Genomic DNA, 19,592 nt, shown 5'->3' with positions numbered 1-19,592 from the left:
GTCGCACTGCTACAAGTACATGCGGCCGCCCCCAATTTTGGGGTCTAGCCATAGTAATTGCCGCGCACCGCTACGGAACGGACGCCTATTCGCGCTTGCGCCACCTAGCGGTCATATCTGTCGTAATAGACGCGTTTTGTTAGAGAGTGAATCTTCTGTACCTTAGTACTATTATTTATTCTGTGACACAGTGTACATCATAAGGTACATTGGTATGGATGGCACCTGAATACCCTCGTATTTACTGTTTCAATTATCTCCTCAGGTCCAACAGCCAACACTGCAAGTGCAGCAGCCCACGTTGCAGGTGCAACAACCGACGCTGCAAATGCAACATCAACAGGTAGTGTAACATCTATTTGACAAATAGCGGCAATGGAATGTAAGAAGCTTTAGAACGCTTTATCCGCTTTGTAAGCCTAGCACATGATACTTGCTGATAACTCGTAACTCCCTTCATTGTTTCAGATGCAGCAACCGACCTTGCAGGTCCAACAGCCCATGTTGCAAGTGCAGCCGATGGATGTGCAGAACATTCTTACCTCGCAATCCGGACAGCTAATTCTGCAAGGTAAATCCTCAGATAAAAAACTCACATACGTATATATATACATACAAACATGAACGCTGAAAACATTACACTCTTTTTTGGGCAGTCGTGTAAAAATGGAAATGAGCCTTTTATTCAAAATTTTGCACTACACTTTTTTTGAATTTTTTATGTTATTTCTACTCAGAATCCTCTTTCGATCCTAATAGGAGAAGAAAAGTGGCCCAAGATTTTTATTTCCATTCCGTGACCATTTTTTTGTTTTCTGTGATTACGATCGAAAGAGCTCGTGATTCAGAGTAAAAGTATCATTAACATTCCCAAATAAAAAAAAAAACCGCCAAGTGCGAGTCGGACTCGCGCAGAAGGGTTCCGTACCATTACGGAAAAAAACAGCAAAAAAATCACGTTTGTTGTATGGGAGCCCCATTTAAGTATTTATATTATTCTGTTTTTAGTATTTGTTGTTATAGCGGCAACAGAAATACATCATCTGTGAAAATTTTAACTGTCTAGCTATCACGGTTCATGAGATACAGCCTGGTGACTGACAGACAGACGGACAGCGGAGTCTTAGTAATAGGGTCCCGTTTTTACCCTTTGGGTACGGAACCCTAAAAATATAGTGCAAAACTTGAAATAAAATGGCCCGTCTCCCTTCAGGTGAAAAATGGTTCAACTCCTCGCGGGCGAGTCTCCAACACGATGGTTTTGGGGATTTTCTCTTTGTTAATTTTATTATTAATTATGTTATGGATCTGCTTAGTACAAAAATTAAATCAGAAAACGTTTAAGAGATGCGTAATCACTTAATCAGTGTTGGTTGATTTTTTTAAGATTACACTGTCATGTAAAAAAAGGGGAACTTCATTATTATAGTTTCTTATTGATGGCGCGAGCTTGGCTGGAAAATAAATTATCTTAATAAAACCTAATGACCCGGTTTTTTAATTTGTAGAAAAATTAACCTCGCCGCCTCCGCAGTTCGTTCAACAACCAATGCAAATCATCGCCACTCCTGGATCATCCCAAGGTATTTCAATAAAAATGTCTAAATAATTTCTACATTATATATTTTTATTTGCCTAATTTAGTGCCGAATGCGGGGCAAAGGCATCCCCTCGTTCTCTCCACTGGACCCTGCCGTTGATTTCATTATAGATAATGTTTGAATTTTAGCTACTTTTTTTTTTTAATACTCATCCAAAGAATGAATGAATGGTTTAGGTTCAAAGATAAAATAATTAATTGCAATAGACTACTATAATCCACCTAAAATACCAATAAATAAAATAGTGTTTATGTTTAGGACTACCTAAAATTCTGTGCTGATATATTATTATTATTACTTAAATTGTACTTCAAAGAATGTCTAAAATAATAAACTCTAAAGATGACATCAAAAACACTTGAAAACTGTTTATGTACATACTTAGTGATTGTTTGACGAATTAAATATATACTAAAAATATAATTTAGGTTCCTAACACAACCGTAATGAAAAAGACGATATCATCAATATTTGAACGCGTTAAAATGATCAATATCATGTTATGACCTTGAAGTTTACTCATAAAAATAGAGGTCCGAATCGTTCGTCTTCAACTGAGGCAAGTATTATGATTCGTTAATTGTGATATTTAAACGTCGGTTTTTAAATTGATATTGGTGATATTTATATCACCTAAAATAAATTTAAAAATAAACTAGAATGTAACAACAAACAAAATATAGGTTACGTTCCTTAGCAAGGTGTTACATAATTCGCCGACTCGCTCAACCGGCCCTGTGGCGCAATGGATAACGCGTCTGACTACGGATCAGAAGATTCCAGGTTCGAATCCTGGCAGGGTCGCTAATTATCTTTTTTGTATTTGGATTGTATGTTTTTAATTTGTTTTTTTATTTTTTACAGTTATTTAGAGCCCTGTTTTTTTAACATATTTTTGAAAGATTTTTTATTATTATAAAAAAAAAACAAATGTTATGGTATCAATGGTAATGGAATATTTTTATTAAAATAAAATAATAATTTCAGGTCTTAGTTATATCACTCAAAATATGTCCGGAAATATGATGCAAAAGACAATTATTATAGTACAAGGACCGACAGGCGGAGGTCCACTTACATTAACGGTGCGTACCTACACCATACTAATTTTACTCTGGAGTATACTATTAATACCTATATTTTGATTAAATTGTGGTAAGTTGTTTGGTGGTTTTGCAATACACCGCCGTTCAAAAATAACGGGTTTTCTGTATTTTATTATATATATTTTATTAAATAAATTAGCAAGCTTATTTATTTTACAACAAAATGTACGCTGTATTTTTGACGAAAACATTTTTAGGACATATCAGGACAGATATTTCTTATACTATTGATTTGAGTTTGATTACTTTTGATAATCTAGTATTTCTTTTTTATTCTTTGGTGGACTTAATGCTAAAGTTCAAATAATATTTGTATGTTTTTTAAAGTAAATTCTACTTGTATCTAGTAATTTATTGTTTAATAGACCCGTTATTTTTGCAAACCTAAGAATGTTTCATTCGGAGACTTTGATCAGAATCATCTCTTAAACCTAAAATAACTACACACTTTTCCTGTATTGTTTTCTTATTGTATCTAATATGTGATTGTACAGTCAAGTTTAAAAATATGGGTGCATATAACTTATTCAAAAATATGTGACATAGTTCTTAATTCGCTTACATAAGAGCTATGGGACATATTTTTGAGTATGATTTTTTTGAAACCGAAATAAATGTCATATACTAAGAAAAAGTGACCAAGGCCTCCAGTGCCCAGGGCTAGAATCCAGCGTCCTCTGCTATCGCGGCATGTGCCTAACCCCTCAGCCACCCAGGCCACGGCGGCATAGGTCGAATTTATCTAAGTTAATGCAATTTTTAACGAGGGCTTGTGGCTAAAAAATAAGTGTATTCCCTTTGCCTTTGCTTTTGCTTTTGGAGGTTTTGGATCATACTAAGCAACTTTTACAATGGGACCAACCCCGAAATCGCGAAAAAATTTTGGGTGTTTCATACATTTTGGGTAGTCCATTTTCTATGGGAGGATTTTTTTTTTCGGGATTTCGTGGTTGGTCCCATTGTAAAAGTTGCTCAGTATAATCCCGAAATCTCCCTGGCCACGGGAATGCCCTTATTTTATAGCCACCCTGTATAACATTTATTTCGGTTTATCATTTATATAGCAGTGTTTCTTGAAATAACACAAATTAAAATATTTTCAAAAATACTTTAATTTGTTTTAAAAGTATATGATTCGTTCCATAATATGAACGTTTGCGAATAAGGTGAACAACCCTGGCGGGCTGGACGAGCAGACGTTAAACAGCCTTATTGCCCAGGCCACAGAGGCGATAACCCAACAGCAAATCATTCAGGTTACAAGCCTATGTGCTAGCTAGCTTTTGTCACTAAATCACTAACATTTGGTTTGGTTTCTCATTGTCTTAATGGTATTTGTGTGCTGCCGCAGAAAAACGTTGTTTTTCATGAACAATTTTATTAACTGTCAATAGATGGCGGTAGCGTACCTCAAGGACACTTGGCCATCGAAATATTGACGGTTAATATGTCAAAATTACATGATAAACTATTGGCTTGTGGCAGTGCACAAATGTTGTGTGTTTTATTGTATGGGCATATGTTACACTAATATTTTTTCTGTGATTAGTGAAAATAACTGAACTCACAGAATTTCCATGTTTAGTTTTTGAGATTGAGTTGACAAAAAAATATTACTAGTTCGGTGTTTAGTTTTAAATACTTAAATAAAAAGACGCACCACCAAAAACAATTCATAAAATAATGCTACATCTTAAATTTTAACCAAAATTTATTAAAACGTAACTAAATAGACAATGCTATCTTTTGACAGCTGTAGTTCCTAGTACCGGTATCATGGTCGCGTTTTTGTCACTTGTCATATCATGCGTCACTTTCGCACTTACGTACTTGTTAGAGCGTGACAGGTATGGTGACAAATGATAGACAGCCGTCCATCTTAGCCCCGCAGGTGTAACTTTTATTCATAAAAAAAAATGTTTTTTCTAATAATTCTCCAAAAGTTTACATGAATAGCCCATACAATAACTCGCACGAATTTATTATGGTTCTAAATGATTTCAAAACACTCATTCTCACAATCTTATTTCGTTGCTTGGGTTCATATCACCTCATATGGCTACAGTCAAACAGTTTCTCACGCCACATCCATAAACTACATAAATAGAATTATTGTTGACTATGTGATTGATTCGCTAAAGTTAGCACTGAATGTCTATAAATATATTGACATTTCAGTGCAGATCTCATACCAGCTCAACGACTACTAAAATTTGATGTCGTACATAGCTTTTCTGATTTCATTTAGTGTTTTAGTAGTTAGTGACCTTAAGTCGTCAAGCAGGCCTCCAGGTCCAACTTCAGGGATTGTAACTTCATTAGTTAGAGAGGTACTTATTTTCTCACATTTAAAACCTGGTATTTGAAATAACCGAAATCTCACCTGTCATTGAAACCGTTTAACTACAACGCCATCTGTGTTGAGCTTTGTGCATTTGCTCTTTATAACATGAATTTCATCTGTCTTTTCTAGTGAATATACTAATAATTCTAATAAATTAACGTAAAAAGCTGACAGGTAACACCACTATCATCCAGTGTCGCCAAAAGTGGATCATGAAACCGTGTGACTGTACCTCGCATTTTTCGTTATAACACGAAACTCCATTACTCGTAGTAACTAATTGTATATTCGGTAGTTGTAATAATTCTTCATAATCAACTGTAATAGTATCACCATTTATTATCATTTAAAAAGTGGGCCATATAGATATGAATTCACCGCTAGTGTCTTTCATATATCAGTACTCAATGATATTATTATGACCGTTCTTGCTATAGAAGACGCAAACCAAACTGAGGACCGGGTGCATATCACTATATCTTTCACCCTACCTACGACCACGCGAGTGCGAATAAAAGGTTTTACGACGCCGGTCGTCAGATTGATTTGCGTCTACTAGGTATAATGGCGCCAACTGGTAAGTAAACAATAAAAGTTTTTTATTTTGTTTCTATATGGCCCACACCGGTAAAAGTGAACCTTACCGGCTAACATATAAGTGTTGTTATAGAACTCAGGCGTGATACAATCCGCACAGAGGGTGATAGTGAGTCAGCCGACGTTAGTGAGCACAGCACAGCCTATCACGGTCGTTAAGACTATGGCGCAGGTTTATATTACTTTACGCTTGACTTGTAGTGTTTATCGACTTTGATATGTAGAGAGTTGTACCGGAAAATGTACAATCATATGATATTGTATAGTTTGGTTTTCTTAGGATTAGAACTCTGCAAAAGTAAGCATGAGGGTCTAAATACGGAATATTATGTGGAAAGTTTTGAATTAATCAATATACAATAATAGGGTATACTCCTATTACTAGTCAAATCAGTTTCTATTTTAAAACTGTCAAAACGATTTGCTAATATAAAATTTATATGAAAAATTACACAATGACGTTCACGGTCAACTCACCTACTTTTTATATTTCTATCCGATATATTAAATAGAACTTGTGTTTAAAAGTAACTACTATCTGTGTTTTTCTAATAATTATCTGGTGCTTTATTTCATGCATGGTGTGAAATAGTTTATTTTAAATACAGACGAATACCCTGTTGTGCTAAAGAAAGGACGCTTACCACGAGAAATTTCGTACATTGTCCTGCCTGTCCTATCTCCCGCCGTTTCGCTTGCACAGTGTCATTGATCGCCGACGTCATGAGCGGGACAGCGATATAATTACTCGCGTGCGATAGAGATAAGAACAGGCGGGTCCATGTACGAAATTCCATGTGATAAGGGTCCTTTCTTTAGTTGAAATTATTTTATTGTTATACCGCATAAAATTGCCTGATATAAAACCTCATGCACACTTCTGCGGAGTTTTTTCTAATCCTAAAACGAAATATAAATCAGCTCTTCTAGCCGATTACGTCTTATTTTGTAACATACTTTCTAGCCTCACGCAATATACATACGACTTTAAAAAGCTTTTCAATTGGATTTTTTTATTTGTATGCATTTCGTTTATTTGATAGTTTAAAAGCTTTATTGGTTCAATTTTTGTTATATTACAAACTTCTTTACAAATTGTACTTTTGAATATATTAATGATTAAGTGCATTTGCTAACTGAGGTTAGGCAGTTTCTTGCCGAACAAGACGAGACAGATGGAATGGGTTTTAGGTCACTTTTTTGTTTGAAAGTAACGTCTGTTAAGGTATGTGAATGCATTGAAAAGGTATGTGCTTTAGAAATATGGAAGCAGGGCATCAAAATTGTGTGTATTCTATCAATGGTCTACTATGATTTTAAGTATTACGTATATGTAGGTAATTTGAATATGCTATTATTAGTCTGCAAATAGTTGGGAAATCCAAAGAGTATTCGAATAGTATATTGGATTGTGTTTAGCATGCATAATTTGTGCTATCTTATTTGTTCAAAAATACTAGTATTTGTCAAAAAAAAACATCAAGTCGATAAACATTTTATAATAAATAATTGAATTGAATTGAATAAGCATTTTGTCATTTTTGTGTATACAAGCTATGTACAACTAGGCTGCATGAAAAAAAGAATAGTTTTTAAACCAAATTCATACGTATAACATGAATCTATTATGAGTTAGAATTTATGCATTGTAAAAAAAAACGGTTGACTGAATTGTTCTAAATTATTAGCTTATAGACATTTCGTTTCTGTTGGGTACTTTCTGGTTTTGATTTAAGGCGTTCATGGTGACATCTTCATTAGTTGGTAATGGCTTTGTAGTTATTAACCAAAGTAATTTATTCTTTTATAAAACCGTTATTTATTTTTAGCAGAACGCCCCTCAACTGACAGCGAGCCAGCAACCAATAATAACCACCCAGCCCCAACCACATAAAGCGCAAATCGTTAACCAACCACTTATGGTTACCCAGAAACAACCACCGGCTTTAATAAGCACGTCGACGAGCAACCAGATAATGACGGGTAGCCCTCAGATTATTCCGGGCAACCAGCAAATTATAGTGTCTAACAACCAGCAGATTATTATGAACGCGCCGATTAAGCAAGGTGTGCATAGGGTGGTACAGCAACCACAGCAGAGGCCGCAGGTGGTTACCAATGTTAGCGTCAACCAGCCGGCGCAGGAAGATAAATCTAGTGTAATTAAGACTACGGTGAGATATTTTTAAATTTTGACACACCGAATTAGTTTAGTTAAATCAAAATATGTGTTTTATAGCCAGTTTCCTTGCCATTAGGTAGTTAGGTTCGTGCCTTTTATTTGTTATGATTATGTTTTGTCCAATAAAGATTAATAAAATACAGATTTGGAATTTCCCGTATTTTCTGTAGATATTACTTGAAATGTCGTTGTTTTTTCGAGTAATTCTATGAACATTTGAACATCATAAACTAAGATTTGCATTAACTTCTAAACTAAATACTTAAAAAGTTTTAAAAAGGAACGAGTACACATGTATACTGCTTCGTTTAATTGTTATGTATGCAATATATGAAAAAGTAATTGGCTAAAAGTGTTCATTGCCCACAGAAGTCAGCTTCACAACCGCAAGTACGACAAGTGATAACCCGGCAACCAGTTATGGTCGGGAACACTAAAATAGGAGATCGCGAAGTGGTCGTCAATCAACCTGTGACGCCAGAGGTAAACCTTCATGGTATAAGATTAAATTGTTTCAAGTTAAATATACACTGATTCATTATTTTGAGCGAAGCTTTTTACAGTGTTGAGGCTCCAAACACGGCTCGGTTTGTTGCTAATAGAAAATGCCTCTATGAAAAAATCGGGACGCTTTATTAGATTGATTGAAATGACTATTGAGGGTAGGGTACTAGTTCAATCTTATGGACTTTGGCTTGAGATTATTAGTTGCCAATGATGATTTTACTTTTTACTCGTCCCCCAATCTGTAGGTTACCACAGGTTTAAGATTTAGCATTAGAGATGGGCCGAATATGGACTATTCCGAATACGAATATTGGGCCGAATATTCGGTTGGGCTAAAACTGCCTAATACGCTGAAAAGAACTTCATTCAGGTCGCGGTCTGCACTCATAACGTGTTTTTGACCCATCTCCTCGCGACCCACCGGGAATGTTTATGAAAAGAAACGAAATCGACTCATACCTGATCGCAAAGTGCATCCGCGCTAACCAGCGGACGCCCTTAAAAAAATTGTTTATTCGGTAAATATTCGCCAGTTCGAACCGTTCGGCCAAATACGAACATTGAAAGATATGCCGAATACCGAATAATTAGCATTATCATCTTCTAGCGCCCGTTCGGGCCAGAGAAGTGTATGCCGTCTATGGGTAGTTATTTTTGCGTCAATTTAGAGCCATCTACGTTTACATTGAAACTACGACCTGATGTCCTAAAAATACGACATTTAGTATTTAGTTTAAAGTTTTAGCCTAAACTTATAAAAATATGACATCAAGGACCGTTGCTTATTTGTCGTCCTAAAAAAGTCACCGAGCCTTACAAACTTTACTTGTCTCTCTCTCTCTCTCTGTCTCTCTCTGATCTCTTTGCTATACCTTGACTGCAATGCAACCTATGCAAGTAACGCTTGGTACCTTGGTAAGGAACGTTTGGTCTCTTATAACTGTATTGTCGTCAGAAGCCAGCCGCCCCAGCCACGCCAAAGCCTGCCGCCACGCCGCCACCCACACCGATACAGAACGCGCAAGATGACACGCCATGGATCTGCCACTGGCGGGGATGTGGCAAGTAAGTTTACATTTTTAGTTTTTACATAAGCCCTACCCTGTACTTGGATTTTTGTGGTGTCCCAAGGGTACTAGCTCTTCCTGCAATTCGGAAACCTTTAAAATTTTCAATTATACTTTGGCGGAACGCTATTTAAATTGGTGAAAGTTGAGTCGACAGTACGTATTGGCGCTCAGACTTTATTTGAAATTTAGAAGAAGGTGAATTACACAAAGATATTTTATAGTATTTATTACGGCACTGCAAAGAAAAATACGTAAGTTGATTAATAAGTAAATTACGCGATGTAAAAAGTATTGTTTAATGAGGTTTAAAATTTGAAAATGTAAAAAAAAATACTTGTAGACAGGAAGGACGGATCTACCGAAGTAGATTGGTAATCGTAATTATGCTAGTCATATGACAATTAAATAGGTGTACTATTTGTGTTTACAGTGAAACGTTACGAGCCAAAGTAATGCAATTTAAACAGAATACGCCTTTGTGGTCTACGTATTTATAATTATATTGATTAATTGTATTTATTTTTACTCAAAGGCGGTTTTTTTAGAACGTTTTTGAACGCGTCGGAAGTGTTCGCGCACGCAGCGCACACGCACGCGCACGCCGCGGGCGGCGCGAGCGGCGAGACCCCTTGCCTCTGGCTCGACTGCGACCGCGTGCCTCGACGGACGTTCGCGCTGCTCAACCATCTCACCGACAAGCACTGCTCACCGCAGGTCGGTACTATCGTCAACACAGTTCGCCGTCCGTTCACACCTGACCGTTCACAGCTGACCGTTCGTTAACTCTGCACACAGGTTGGCTGGAAGCTGGTTGAATTATCAAAATGGTGGATCAATATTTATAATTTTTCTTGTAATTAACATTTATTTTGCTTAACCCTTTTCCAGGCATAGTACGATTTATTGACAACATACGCCAATAGAATTTCAAGCATTCCGATTTAAGGTTCAAATTAGATTGGATTTCCAATGTGACTTGTCTTCAAATTAATCACCAAAGCTGGATTTATTGGAATATATTTGAATTTTTTGGGTATACATTGTAGATTGGTGCGGCCTGGAAAAGGATTAAAGATGTATTTAATTCCGCGCAAGTGTGATAGAAAACACTTTCTTCCTCAGTTCTATTTGCCTGATGTCGCTAACAATTTTGGCCATATCGCTCTTGTTGCATGATATATTTAATTGATATACGAATGCTGCTGCAATTGCTACCTGCGACATATTTATTATTAATCAGACCGTTACTTAAAAAGCGTAGTGCTACCCGCCACGGCCTAATAGTATCTATCAAGTTATTACCTCATTTCAACGTAGTGCTCATCTCTGACTACAACAATAAAGCCTAACTTGGAGTTGCATTCTCAGGCACTGAAAGCGTTGTTCAACTCTCGTCGTCACGCCGCGGCCGAGTCAGAAGCGAGCAAGCCGGTGGTGCTCGGGTACCCGCCGAACGCCGCGCTCGCGGCCCTCAACAAACATGCAGCTGACATGTTCAACCCTAGGGAGCTTATGGTAAGGTCTAATAGAGTTAACGTTGCCGATCGATGCGTGGATAACATCCAATAGATTAGTAAGCTATACCTGTAGAGTGCATCGATCGATAATCTTTTGATACACAATGACAGACAGAATAGAAAAGTTAGGACGAGGTGAATACATGACTGAAATGCTCTAATGGCATGCCAGCAATATAATGGTATAAATATATCCATTATAAATCCGGCCTTGACCACTGGGGGGCTTCGTCACTTTTTCTTTTATATATGACATCTGTTTCAGTTTATAATTTATATATAGTAGTGTGACTACTTAAAAAAAAAAACACAAATCAAAAATATTTAATAAAATAATTTCATTTGTTTCCAAAGTTGTGAATATATCCATTCATCGCTATTATGACGATAATGACAGATCCGACTATCATGGCGTAACTAATTAAAAATATGACTCGTACGACGGTTTTGATCAATACGACGACGACAACATAACTTAAAACACAAACAAGACAAACATGACGATCATAACTATAACGAATCTGGAGACAGCGAGCGGCCGTGCAGATCACAATGATTATTTTTTAATTAGTGTTGCCTGATTGACAACATAAATAATGCTGTTGTATTTACATGCATAATAAACTGATAAATCAGTGCAAAGAATCCAAATATTATACGTGGAATATTGAGGAATATTCTAGTCAAGAAACGCAACTTGTTTCATTTAGAAACATTTACTCTCATAGAAAAAATCATTATACTGATTTATCTATAAGCTACTTAGTTGAGACTGCACCGCTTTTAACACTTAGGTATTGATATTAATAAGTTTTGCTTATATCATGACCCCGATGTAACAAAAACAAGGTCGTAGCCATGAAATGTACCATTGACATGAAAAAGTTAAACTTTTAATATAAGTATGGGTATAAGAAAGAGATTTTACATGCTGCATAAATATTGATAAATATTAGGTCTAACGATGGTGATTGAATCTTTATAAAAGGAGCTTTTGGTTACCTTATACCTTACCTTGTAATAATTTACTCAATCAATGGCCTTAAAGTCTATTGCAGACTATAGAAACAGTGTCAGGTAGGGCGACAACATTTTCCATGGCTGTGCAGGCCAATACGGGAGCGGCAAACACGCCCACAAGCCTGGCAGGTGTACTGTGCCCGTGGCGAACAGACGTCGCTCTGATGACGCTTGGAATAATTTACTATAGCTAGTATAATTTAATGTGGAGACGATACGGCCGATACATTTCACCATAAGTATTCTAAAGTGAACCGTAATGATTAGGGCAAACGAATTGATTTGCAGTGTATGACAGTATGTCACCGTGTGGTCGGAACAAACCTTAATTCACTTTAAATTGAGCCTTTTACTTTTACGGTTTACGGTTCAACTTAGAATGCGGTAATACATGATGCTGCCGCTTGCGGTCTCAATTAGAAATATACGCGGTTATCTATCGCCTATCACACATCCAATATGAAGACCGCCTTACGGTCTAGTTTGGTACTGGCTACGGCCTTGGCCGTCCTGTGACGTCACTAACGTAACGTTGTCTTTTGGACCAGCACCGAGCGGTCAGTCGCACGCCGGAGCAACTGGTGAGCACACATTAACACTCAACCCGTTTGTGTTTGTCCCTTGTATTTATATTAGGTAATCGCTGACGCAAATCATTTATACTAAAAAGTAAAGAATTTTGTTTCGGTTCCGGATTTAAGGACACAACAACTTCGCTTTGAGGTTCATAGTGCGTTACTATGAAGTAGGTTTTGGTTTACAGTTATACACCAAAACGGAAGTATTGCCAAGGATGGGGCGTAAATCATACCTGTCGAAGTCAAGAGTTTATTTGGCTTGCTTGCTCTTCAACCTGCGGGTTCGGGTGCTTGTTCCAAAAGAAACAAGCTCATAAAATCGAGATCTATGGACCCCTCGCAACGTCTGAACTGACTTCCTGCGATAAATAAACAAAAAACAATTTTTGACATCATTGCATCCCCATCCATCCATCCATCCATTTATATCCATTTGATATCCAGTGATGCGGTTGGGTTTTTTACGATCTAATGTAAGCATCCTTAGTGATGTGACGTGATGTTTTATGAGTAAGTGAAATATTGGACACGAGGGCGAAGACCCCAGTTTGCAATATCCTACCTCCGGAGTTACACAATGTTTTTCATCACACTTACGGTTACATTTCAAACATACGTCCGCCATATTGTCATTGTTTGACAGGTTGGGCATCGAAGGCACAGACCTATTTGGCATTCAGCTACGACTGAAAATTGTGTAAAAATATTCGTATCAGGAACCGAAACAACATTTAACAAAATGGCTGAATTACAATCAATGCTTTACGTCAGCGATATGTTGTACTGTGATAGGTCGAGGGGTTAACTGTAATATGACAGTTGCTTTATTTACTTACTTTTTATTGGTGAGTTAATAAAAGCGACCGTGACAGTCTTGCTAATTGTTGTATTTGTCTATTGAAGGTAGGCTTCTCCTTCGCTTTTGTTTTGAAAAATGCTAAAATTAATGTCAGCTTAAGAGTCCCCAAACTCGGCCGAATTTCACCGTCCCATACAAACGGAGTTTCGTTCTCACTGTAAAACTACGTGTTGGATTGTAATGAATCTTTGCACATACAATGACATGAGGTATATCTAGGTCTGTAATTAGTTTATATCGCTCCAGTTTATAAAACAAACGAAACAACAACAAGTTTTGTATGAAAAACTGAAGCTACATAAACTAATTACAGACATAGTTATACCTTATCCTATTGTAAGTACAAAGTTTCAGAGCAAACTAGCTACTCGTTTTAAAATGAGAGCGTAACTACGTTTGTATGGAGAACCGAGCTTGCCGAGGAGCCTTAAATTATTTTTGAAGTTCAGAAGTCCCAACATCTCTTTCATAATCAATAACTCTTTGCTGATAGTAGTCATCAAGCTCTCTATTTCACTACCATGCAGCCTCAGGTATTGACTGGCATGTTTTAGTTGCTTAGCTACTTGTTGTATTTACTCTTTTCGGTTATATTTCTACATGGTTTCTACAGTCCATATTCTTGTTTTTCTGTTTTTCCTAGGAAAACTTCCTTATTTCTATTATAGTTTTTATTTCTAATTTGGGGCATTTTCTATGAAAAGGGACCTTATTGTCGATGGCGCTTACGCCGCACAGCGTCGCGCGGCATTGTATTTATATCGGAGCATCGTTTATAATAACGTAAGCGCCATCGAAAATAAGGTCCCTTTTTATAGAAAATATCACATTTTTATTTGCTTTTGACTGGATGATTCATATGTGCTATTAATTTGAAATTGTGATGCTTTAGTGGAGGAAAACCAAGAAAAGTCTGCAGTGCTTGTTAAAAAGTAGTTTTTAAAAATCAGTATGTGACAACACCACAGAAAATTGATTAAATGGTCTTCATACTTGTGAAATTTTCAACCATATTAAACGTCTATGAACTACATTTTTTTTAATTGGCCGGCTTTTTCTACTGTGTGTGTGCCCGAGTATATTTAACAAGTGAAGGAGGGAACAGGGTTTATTAGAGGTCAGATTGGAGGACGAACCAAGTTTTGGAATTCGGTTGAGGAGTGGACTCTATCATTAAGCAGACACAAAGCACGACAAAGAAAATGTGAATGACGTTTAGTGACTGCTAAAAAACTTTGCCATATATAGTTTTTTAATTGGCTGTCAAAATATTGCGCTGCAGACTTTTCTTGGTCTTACTCTACTTAATTATATGTGGTCCTCGAGGTATAAAATAGATGAAGCTTTTTGTGTTGTTATGCACCCTAATAATTATTTATTAACATTTTTTTAAATATTTAATTCTAAACACCGTAAAGAATAATATATAGAAAAAAAAAACAGTTTTTTGCAGGGCAGGCATGAGTTTTAATAAAGTTTTACTTAATTATACTTTGATATATTTAGTGATAGCATATCAGTAATACATTCATTGCATTATGAGTGATACATCTAGCTCGGGTTCGGGCTTGGCTTACTAAAGTTATACTATATATGTAGGTACATTTGTATTTTTTGTATTTCGGTTTTTCGTTAAAAGTTTTGTACAGTCAGCGGTGGAAGTGCATGGTCACTTTATGAATGAATTCCATTCTTAATGTGTCTATGCAGTTTTGCAGCTGGCAGTACATACTAACCTTGGCTTGTGCTGTGGGTAGTAGGTACTTGTGTGTGTAAGTGAATTGTAGTTATATTTGATATTTGTATATTTAACTTTTATAAGTGAGAACCTGTAATTGGCTCTGTAATTCTATTGTAGCTTATATAAATGTTTATAGCTGTTGGTTTTCCATGTATGAAATACAAATAAAATAAAACATTCTATCTCTATTTACTACTTATTCACAAGTTTTATAAAATATTTGAAAAGATTATAATTAAAAATGAATTTAATATAGTACAACTGAAAAAAAAGGATTATATGGATTAACAACAACGATGTTTTTTTATGACACGTGACATTGTTTGACAGGACGAGAACGAAGGCCCGGTCACCAAGAGCATCCGCCTGACTGCCGCCCTGATTCTCAGGAATATAGTCATTTACTCCAATACGGGACGACGGTAAGAATTTTGAACGTTAAATACGACGCGAAATTAAGCTTCTTGTGTGTGTAATACATGTGTAGCGTATAAGTGTCTTAGGGTCGGTTGCACCAAACTGTCATCGTTAGAGTTCGCAAGATTTTATTGTATGGAAAGTTTCATAGTAAACCGCCGCAGCGCGCCGGGTGACGTTGATCAGTCTGTTATATGCGGATGGTGCAACTGGCACTTTTAACACTAACATTACTAGAGCTACACAAAGTTTTGCTTCTATATTTGGATACTTAGAAATTAACTAAGAGCCTTATTAAACTTACCTACTGTGGTATTTGTATATTGTGTAACGTGTTCTGAAGATGTTGTTATTAGTGCGTACTACGCAAACATATATTCTCTATTGACGTACGGTGTCATATACTGGGGTAATTCCGTAGACGTGCAGTCCACATTCATTTTGCAAAAGAGGTGCTTAAGAACTATCTATCGTATGAACTACAGACAATCATTGAGAAATATTTTCAAGGACAAAGGTTTTCTAACTTTAACTGGCATATATATATACGAACTCTGTAAATTTATTAAGAGCAACAAGAATTATTTCACAACATTAACTTCCCTCCGCGACAACCTTCGCTCTCAATATAAGTATAATTTAAAACTACCTCTAGTCAATAATAAAACTTACGATAAAAGCACATATATTACTGCCATTTGCGTCTTTAATCAGCTTCCAGATGAATTGAAAATGTTAGATGGCATAGAATTTATGCGTAGTTTAAAAAAATGGCTTATTAAAAATGAATTCTATTCACTAAAGGATTTCTTTGAATTATATTCTTTATGATACTGTGTCCCCTGTACAGATAGCTATGCTATGTACGTGTATAATAGTTAAGTGTTTCTTAGTTTTAATTTAGTTTTAAGTGTCCATTGTATACCCGAATTGGGTTACCGTTGAAACTCACATGTATCACACCACATAACACCTCTGTAACACGGTTGTACAATAAAGAAATATCTTATCTTATCTTATCTTATCTTATTATTTATTTACATTATGCAATTGATATATAATTTTAAAATACACATTAATTCTACACACAAACATAAACAATTTGTGATATACATATTTCTTCACAACACGCCACTAATGATAACCTTACGAGCTGTTACGCACTGTCGACTTGTCGCCGGCGACCCAGTCGATGGCGACTGTAATTTTCTATAGTTTATATGGGCGTTTACGCACTTAGTCGCCGGTCGCCCGAGCGACTCGGCGACTCGCTGCGTAGTAAAGACGCACAAGCGACTGCTGGTCGCCGGCGACCACTAGGAACACGGGCTCAAATGGAAGCGTTCACACTGCGAGCAACTTATCGATACGACCAATTTGTATCCGTCTCTCTCTTGAACATAGTTGTGAAGAACACAACATATTTTAGTGATGCTTGCGCTCGGCTTGGTCTCCTGGCCCAAGGAGAGACCAAGTCGCTGGCGACTAGTCGACAGTGCGCAACGGCTCTACATGAACGTTAGCTTACACGTGTTTATCATGTGTCAAATAACAGTATGGAAATAAACATAAACTGAAATAAATGTCATATACGAAGGAAAAAATGACCAAAGCCTCCAGTGTCCAGAGCTGGAATCGAACCAGCGTACCCCGTTTACCGGACAGGTGCCTAAACCGCTCGGCTATCCGGTCACGGTGGCATGGGTCGAAATTTCCAAGTATATGACAATTCCCGAAGGCTTGTGGCGCCCCCTGGCTTCGTATATGACATTTATTTCAGTTTATAGTTTAAATAGTAGTGTGTCTACTTGAAAAACCACAAATTAAAATATTTTCATAGAAAATAATTTAATTTGTTCTTAGAGTAAATAAACATATTTATTTTTTGTCACCAGCCAACTGCGTTCATACGAAGCGCACCTAGCGACAATAGCGCTCAGCAGCGTGGAGGCCTCCCGGACCATTGCCCAAGTGCTATATGACATGAACAACATCTGAGAATCGTAACCGGGCGGCGGCCCGCCTTCATTCGGTATCGAGTCTGCAGATACTTGCTTGTACATAGTTCCTTGAACTGATCTTAACACATTCGCGGACACGAATGCTATAGCATTTGCGTAGTCTTTTGTTTCCTTTGGCCTATGACACATGACGTGACTTACCGTCCGCGAACGTGTAAATATATTATGAACTACCGTAAAATGAGGTAACTTTAGTCCACAACTTACAACTATGGTCCAAATTCAAGTTCCAGTAAAATATATATATATATATAAGTATTTTTTAAATTATGTTGAATATATGTATAATATAGAAATAGGCATTAGTGTATCTAAGCTCCGAAAAAAATGTAACGAGTATAAATAATAAAGGCTCGTTAAGAATCAACGTTAAAAACTGGACCATAGTTGTACTTAAGGACTATAGTTACCTGTGTTTATGGTACGTATCATGCCTTATCAGTAATTGAGATCATATCAAGTGCTGTACTATATCAACATCTGACCTGCTAACATGAGTTGCGTTCTCGCGCGCGACTCAATACATCTAACGTGAACGTGACTTAAATTTTTTGTTAAAGTAATCTCGAGTCTGCGGCTACTCGTGTGGAAAAACTTCGGATACTTTCCCACTTAGGTATGGGAAATAAGACTTCAGTTTCTAAAAGGGAATATTTCGTTCCCCATACAAAGGTTTGAAAATCTACGAAATTATTTCACACGGAAAATTTGTCAATCCTGAAACTGGAAACTTTAATTTTTGTTTTTTTTTTTTCTGAAAACTAATTTTTTGAAGTTATCTTCAATATCTTTATAGTATTATCCCTCAGTAATATTGAGACTGGATTTATTATGGATATGATCTGACGTCAACTGACGTTCCATACAGACAGGACAGGTCGTAATTCATTGTAATAACCTGTTATCCTTATCAAGCTGTAATAAGATCTTTGAATAACTAAACTTGACATTTAGACTTCCTTAATTATATTGGAATACCTAATGTAAAGCCATTTTCGTTTATCTGTTATAGCTTCGATAGAAAGTTATATTGTCGAATTTAAACTGTTGTGAGACATACTAACATTAAATACACGGTCGATGTACGCAATACACGGTCGCCGTGAACGCTGCTCGCACTATTAGTGCTTGAGAAAGGAGATCTAGGCTCTCCGAAACATGTCGCGCGAGTGACTAAAACAAGTGAGTCTAACCGTGAAATTATTTAAAGTTATATAGTCATTGTATGAATGTATACAATTGATAAAATACATCCCGTTTTCGTGCGTTAGTTGATTTTTAGGAAACTGTTTTTATATCGCAGGCATGGAATGGAATGGAATGACAGTTCGATTAGGTAGCCAATCTACCTAGATTACAGAATACGTTAGTACATATTCTGCTAATGTGTCATTTCAGTACAATACCAGATAGATTGAGCAAACAAAGGAATGGAATGACAGTTCGATTAGGTAGCCAATCTTAGTACCTAGATTACAGAATACGTTAGATTATATTCTGCTAATGTGTCATTTTAATACAATACCAGATAGATTGAGCAAACAAACTATCATAGTAGTTGGGATATAAAAGCAGGGTTTACTTAAATCACAGTTCTAAGATTTTTGTGAAATATTATATATGGAATTTCACTAGAGCAACAAGCTTTAAATCAATTTTTAAGGTGCGTTGGGGTAAGATTGAACGGGTTTTTCATGAGGGGGAAGACAAACAAATAGTCCGTATGCCGAAGCATTACGGGCGACTTTTCATCTTACTCCGCGTAAAAAACCCTTTCAAACTTATCCCAACGCACCTTATAGCAATATCAATGGATGTATTTTCAACGTTCCAACGTTTATTCCACGTGTACTATTTGGTCGAATGTGTATTTGCATTTCACATTCTGCTTAATGAGAGGATGAAACGAATACCATCCTTAAATGCTGATTGATTATCAATAATATGATCCAAACTCGAAATTCAAAATTAAAAAGCATCAGTTAAAATTGCAAAGTATTAAAAAAATATTAGTAATTTTGTTATAGGTTAA

The 19,592-nt window shown here is 36.5% G+C and overlaps 1 protein-coding gene and 1 non-coding gene across 10 annotated transcripts in view; both read left to right on the top strand.

Annotated features, from left to right (window-relative positions):
- Positions 1 to 19,273, top strand: part of LOC134747188 (AT-rich interactive domain-containing protein 2) — a 37,290-nt gene extending 18,017 nt beyond the window's left edge. For 2 of the 9 annotated variants that reach the window (XM_063681778.1, XM_063681773.1), the window contains exons 23-36: positions 266 to 343; positions 469 to 571; positions 1,509 to 1,583; positions 2,589 to 2,686; positions 3,874 to 3,963; positions 5,722 to 5,820; positions 7,478 to 7,822; positions 8,200 to 8,313; positions 9,293 to 9,402; positions 9,953 to 10,121; positions 10,776 to 10,922; positions 12,493 to 12,525; positions 15,453 to 15,544; positions 17,435 to 19,272. In XM_063681778.1, the coding sequence (XP_063537848.1) occupies positions 266 to 343; positions 469 to 571; positions 1,509 to 1,583; positions 2,589 to 2,686; positions 3,874 to 3,963; positions 5,722 to 5,820; positions 7,478 to 7,822; positions 8,200 to 8,313; positions 9,293 to 9,402; positions 9,953 to 10,121; positions 10,776 to 10,922; positions 12,493 to 12,525; positions 15,453 to 15,544; positions 17,435 to 17,537 (1,656 nt within the window). In that variant the 3' untranslated portion in view covers positions 17,538 to 19,272. Of the gene's footprint in view, positions 1 to 265; positions 344 to 468; positions 572 to 1,508; positions 1,584 to 2,588; positions 2,687 to 3,873; positions 3,964 to 5,721; positions 5,821 to 7,477; positions 7,823 to 8,199; positions 8,314 to 9,292; positions 9,403 to 9,952; positions 10,122 to 10,775; positions 10,923 to 12,492; positions 12,526 to 15,452; positions 15,545 to 17,434 lie in introns of all 9 variants that reach the window. The other 7 variants (XM_063681776.1, XM_063681775.1, XM_063681777.1 and 4 more) reach the window with 7 other exon arrangements.
- Positions 2,333 to 2,405, top strand: Trnar-acg (transfer RNA arginine (anticodon ACG)). Its single transcript has one exon. It is a non-coding gene; the product is annotated as a tRNA-Arg (tRNA).
- Positions 19,274 to 19,592: the final 319 nt, after the last annotated feature.

This window comes from Cydia strobilella, chromosome 14, assembly GCF_947568885.1.
Source record: "Cydia strobilella chromosome 14, ilCydStro3.1, whole genome shotgun sequence".
Classification (NCBI taxonomy): Eukaryota; Metazoa; Arthropoda; class Insecta; order Lepidoptera; family Tortricidae; genus Cydia; species Cydia strobilella.
This window is presented reverse-complemented; position numbering and strand designations above follow the sequence as displayed.